Raw genomic sequence first — 5,056 nt, forward strand, 5'->3', positions numbered from 1 at the left:
TCCATCATATATATACTAGTTTGCATCTGCTAATCCCCAACTCCCAATCCTTCCCTCCTCAACTCAAGGTTAGTCGCGTTTGGTTTCTTGGTCACTCAGTAAAACTTTGGTGCCTCTCCATGTTTTTCAGACATTCAATTCATGTCAAGGAAGAGCCAGTGATTGCCGAGGATGAAGACTGCCCCATGTCCTTAGTGACAACAGCTAATCACAGTCCAGAACTAGAAGATGACAGAGAGATTGAAGAAGAGCCTTTATCTGAAGATCTGGAATGAGAACTGACTTGTGAAACCTCAGCATGAAGGGACATATCACTGACCTTCATAACCACTCCACAACCATGAATATTTGACAGATTTTTACTGTGACTATTTATTAAGCATGGATAAAGGAGACAGCCCTTAAAGGAACTTATGAAGCCAGCCCTTTGGGATTCAGTACCAACAGGCAAATTGCTTGTTTTCTTCTCTCTCTTTCTCTCCTTCTCTGTCTCTTTTTTTTTTAGTAAAAAAAAAAAAAAAAAAGACAAAAACTGATTTTCTTGGGGAAAAAAAAAAAAAAGAACTGTTCTTTCTATAATGGCTTTGCCCATTTAAAAAAATGTGGCTCTTAAGGGTTCATGAAATGACTGAATATGAGGATACACATCCTGTAGAAAGCAAACGCGCCTCATATACTGCCAAAAATAGTGTTAGTTTCATTAATGTGAATTTTCCAGCATTCAGTAGTTGTAATGTTAGAAACAATTGCTGGTCAAGTTCAACTTGTTGCTATTGTTTTTAATTTGCACAGGAGTAGTATCAGAAATTAGTGTCACTGCTTGTATCTAGCTGAATTTTAAACAACAGAACATTAGTTTTTTATGTTGGTGCCACCAACTGTAAATGACATAAGTTAGTTATTACAAAACACAGTAATTAGACTGTTGCAACCATCTAAAACCTTAGGCTTCCAGTCTGTGCTGTTAGTGTTAAGATGTAAAGTGCAATCCTAAGCTAACATTATCTGTGCAAGCACCATAGAAACATTTGCATATCTGCATAGATCTTACAACTGTACTCTTTACCTCCTTGTGATAAAGCTTTGTCTACCTGCAAACACAGTCAAAGGCTACAGCTGCAAACCAAAGCCAACTCTAACCATGGCCAAGAGCTCAAGGACAGAAGCAGCCACATGCTTTGGTCAGCCTTCTGTAACTTCAATTAGTACAAAGGAACCTTCTCCATGAACTACCTGCTGTTTTCTGATGACCTCTGGGATCTTTTCATTTAGCCCTAAAAACCAAGAATCAAATATGACAACTAAAAACCACAACTAAAAAACCTAATTCAGTCACAGAATAATCTTCTGAGGCCAAAAGTCCATCTAATGCAATGAAGATTTGCTTTCATTAAAGACAGAGGTGAGGACAAAATCTGCAGTGGAAGTTATGATATGCTAGAAAGCAACAAATGTGGATCACTGACCAAAACGATTATGTACTTGATGCAAATGCAGATTGCATATTGTTATATATATATAGGACATTGTGTTTTTGTTTTCCCCATCCAGTCACTTATTTTTGGTGGTGAATACATGTTGTTAGAAGATGTCTTGTATGGTCTGAATCTTTGTTGTGTACTATTTTTTATAGTCTTAAGTTATAATGAAAAAAACAAAAAGTAGGAACCAAACATAAAAGGTCTAGTAAAGCCAAAAATTAATTTCATATTGATTTTAAAGTGATCTAGCTGAGTTTTTACACTGAAAGCAAAGATTATAGCAATTGTAGTCCATGGTATTTATTTTCAGTCAAACCAAAGTTACATATAATTCTGCCTCTGCTGATACGGGATATTAACACTAACAATACACTCCCTTTCAAAGACTTGCACAGGCCAGATTGTTGGAATGCTGGTTTTCGCGAAGACTCCAAACCCCCAAACTAGGATAATGCATTATGGTGTAGTTGAAAATAGCATAGTCAAATGTTTGCTTAAAACCTAGAAACTTTACGTGTTGCTTTTCATGTGCTGTGCCAAGTCTTGATAATACTTTTTCCCCCAACCAAGGGACCTCATAACCTGATGATGGTTATTGCTTTACAAACAGTTTCGACAGAAGGTGGCTGCTAGAGCTTAACATATGTACCAGTTCCATGTGATGGAGCTGGTCCTTGCAAACTAAGCTCATCATTTATTCTTTGCTGAAGTCAGCAAATAGAGTTAGAGAAATACCCAGTCATCAATCACACCAAATAAAAGGACATAACGGCTTTCAAAAGGGTTTTCCCACTTACCCAAAAGGCTTTCTGAAAGCTTCTACCTCTGCAAAAAAAAAAAAAAAGAAAAAAAAAGAAAAAAAAAGAAAAAAAATTAGAACAATTATGGCAGATTGCATGAAACGTGAGAACGTCACAGTAACTGCTACTTTTCATTCTGTTTGTCTTTGGGTCATGATCAGTGAATGGGAAGTTTACGATATGGTATCAAAAGAAAGATTGGGATTGGGAAGGATGGTTTTCAGTCATCTAGGATCCTACTGGAAGGCTTATCTGAAGGGAAAATGGGTCTTTCAGGTGCATGTTCAAAGGCTTTGATGGACTGAAAGTAATCTTGAGAGCTGTACCATCAGGAGGGTGGCCTAAGACTACAATGCTAAAGTATGCATACCTCAGTTATCAAACTTTTGAAAGGAAGTCTCAGCCACAGAATGCATATACCTGTAGAGTTTTGCATGGGTTTTATATGAATACAATTTTAAAAAATAGCTGCTTGCACATTATACCAGAAAAACCTCCAAAACTGCAATTGCTTTGAAAATAGATTTTAGGTTTTTTGGAGTTTTCTGAAATGCTTGGTCTGTATTTTGATAATTGTGCATATTATGTAAAAATGTTGGTGGACCCATAAATGACCAGACTTTTTCTAAGAAAAATGTTGCTTTAATGCATTTCATGAATTTTTACTCTTATATCATTGCTTGCTAGTAATAGCAAATCTGCTTTTCTGCATCTGCTTTGCGTAGCTATTGTAAGGCTTTGAACTAATGTATGTATTTATTGCTTGAACTTCTGTGCATACCTTATAAAGCATAATGTCTGACAATTTAAATGGCTCATGTATTCTTGCTTCTATCATAAGCTGATTATGGGGACTATGATCTTTTGTATACAGCAAATTTTAACTGTAGCACAAACATCTGTTTATGTATTGGTGGAATATACCTGTTTTATTTATCTTTTTGAGGTAAACTAATTTTTGATACTTTTCATTACTGTGTACTATGTTCATACTTTGAATTCTCTGACGTTAGAAGTCATGGTTGAGAATTGTAACAGCTGTTATTCGTTCTGTATTCATGGCTTTCACTGCTGAATAAAATAAAGGACCAAACCTAGGATTTGAAAGAAAACTGTCTACCTCTAACCCCAGGGAGTTATCAGATTTTATTTTACATAGTTTTAGTCCACAAAGACACACTTGCTTAAACCTAGTGGGCTTAAGGCTTATATTCTATGTGGTTGGATTCATGGCACAGTTGTACTGTTTGAAAATCAATTAAAATTTCATATGAATGTTACAAGTATTTGGTAGAATTACCACTAACTGGGTTTTCTTTAGATCACTCAGATATGGAGAAAATGTCATCAGCATTCTGTGTCTACAGCTGCTTAACTTCATAAGAATGCATTTCTTTGTGATTAGGGAATCGAAGAATAGTCAGCTAAGAATAGAGCTACAGAAGTATACTTAAAATAAACCATCCTGGACTTTAACATCCCTGGGCAGATTCAGTCACAAAATCTATTAGACAATTTTGTAAAGTTTTCAAATTGATCATTCACATTTTGGGGAATTTGTGAGACTTCATCCTACACATGACAATATTAACATGCATTCAAACAGTAGCTTTATTAATGCCATAAAGCTATTGAAAGAAACGTGGCTTACCCTTGTCATTTCACTAGTTCAGTTTGCAATGAGAGGTTTTTGTCCATGAACATTTGGCAGATCTTACTTAGGAAAAAAAAAGAAGGATGTACATTTTCCTATAGAATCATGTATGAACAGTGTGTCACTGCTGTTGGATGTAAAAATGTATATAAACCATTTCATTCACTTGATTACATTTCTGAAGTATAAATAAAAAATCTGATACTTTTGGACCCATTTATAACCCCTAGGATTTTATTCTTTCGGAGAGACTATCTTCCTTGCCAGAACCAAGTCATAAATTTGTGTACACATATCCCACAAATTTTTTAAATCATTTCCTTAGGAATTGAGGATTCATAAACCAAACTATACTCAAGTTCAATCAATAAAAACGGGTCTGTTTGTCAAATACATTCCATTAAAAACTATCTTCAGGTTCAAATTGGCTTCCTCACATAATCATCTCATGGTCTCATGTTTTTACTCGAATAGAATTTGACATTTAAATTCTAAATTAAAAGGAGGGGGGGTCCGTGATGAGTTTCCTGTTTTTAACTTTTTCATTTTATCTGTTCTTTTTTGCCTCCAAGTATCAGTCACACCCATGGTATCCTGTCCTGATTCAGGAGAATGTACAAGGAAAGTGTAAGTAGCTTTCTAAGGGGAAGCTTCTTAGGCCTCTAGGGATCAGACCCAGACCCTTCTAAGTGGACAAGACAAGCAAGCTAGGGCCTTGGCAGCAGGAAACTTTGCCTTTTTCTTGAACCTCAACGTGCATTCCTAAATCTCCCATAATCAGAAAAAAAAGGAAATTTAAGTGTTGAGTATATTTTTACTTTATGCATAATTTACTAGTATCTGTCATCCCAATGAAAGAATACCTTGACTGAAGAGCTTTCCATAGGATAAAAATTGTTTTAAAAGAAATGTGACCATGAGATTAATTTTTTGAAACTTAGGGTTCATTTTTCACTATTGATTATTGAAAGTAAATGTCCCAACCCAATGTATTTTGTTAACTTAAGACTACATTCCCATGCAGAGCAGAGGTTAACATAAAGAAGAAAAGGAAACGAAAAGAAAATTTTAACAGTGTTCCCACTCTGACCAGACATTTGAAACTTGACTAGTTACATGAT

At 35.4% G+C, this 5,056-nt stretch overlaps 1 protein-coding gene across 1 annotated transcript in view; it reads left to right on the forward strand.

Moving 5' to 3' along the window:
- FOXP2 (forkhead box P2) overlaps positions 1–522 on the forward strand; it is a 659,704-nt gene extending 659,182 nt beyond the window's left edge. Inside the window, exon 20 of the mRNA XM_027539578.1 lies at positions 131–522. Coding sequence (XP_027395379.1) covers positions 131–275 — 145 coding nt within the window. The 3' untranslated portion in view covers positions 276–522. The remainder of the gene's footprint in view (positions 1–130) is intronic.
- Positions 523–5,056: the final 4,534 nt, after the last annotated feature.

This window comes from Bos indicus x Bos taurus, chromosome 4 (assembly GCF_003369695.1).
Source record: "Bos indicus x Bos taurus breed Angus x Brahman F1 hybrid chromosome 4, Bos_hybrid_MaternalHap_v2.0, whole genome shotgun sequence".
Taxonomy (NCBI): domain Eukaryota; kingdom Metazoa; phylum Chordata; class Mammalia; order Artiodactyla; family Bovidae; genus Bos; species Bos indicus x Bos taurus.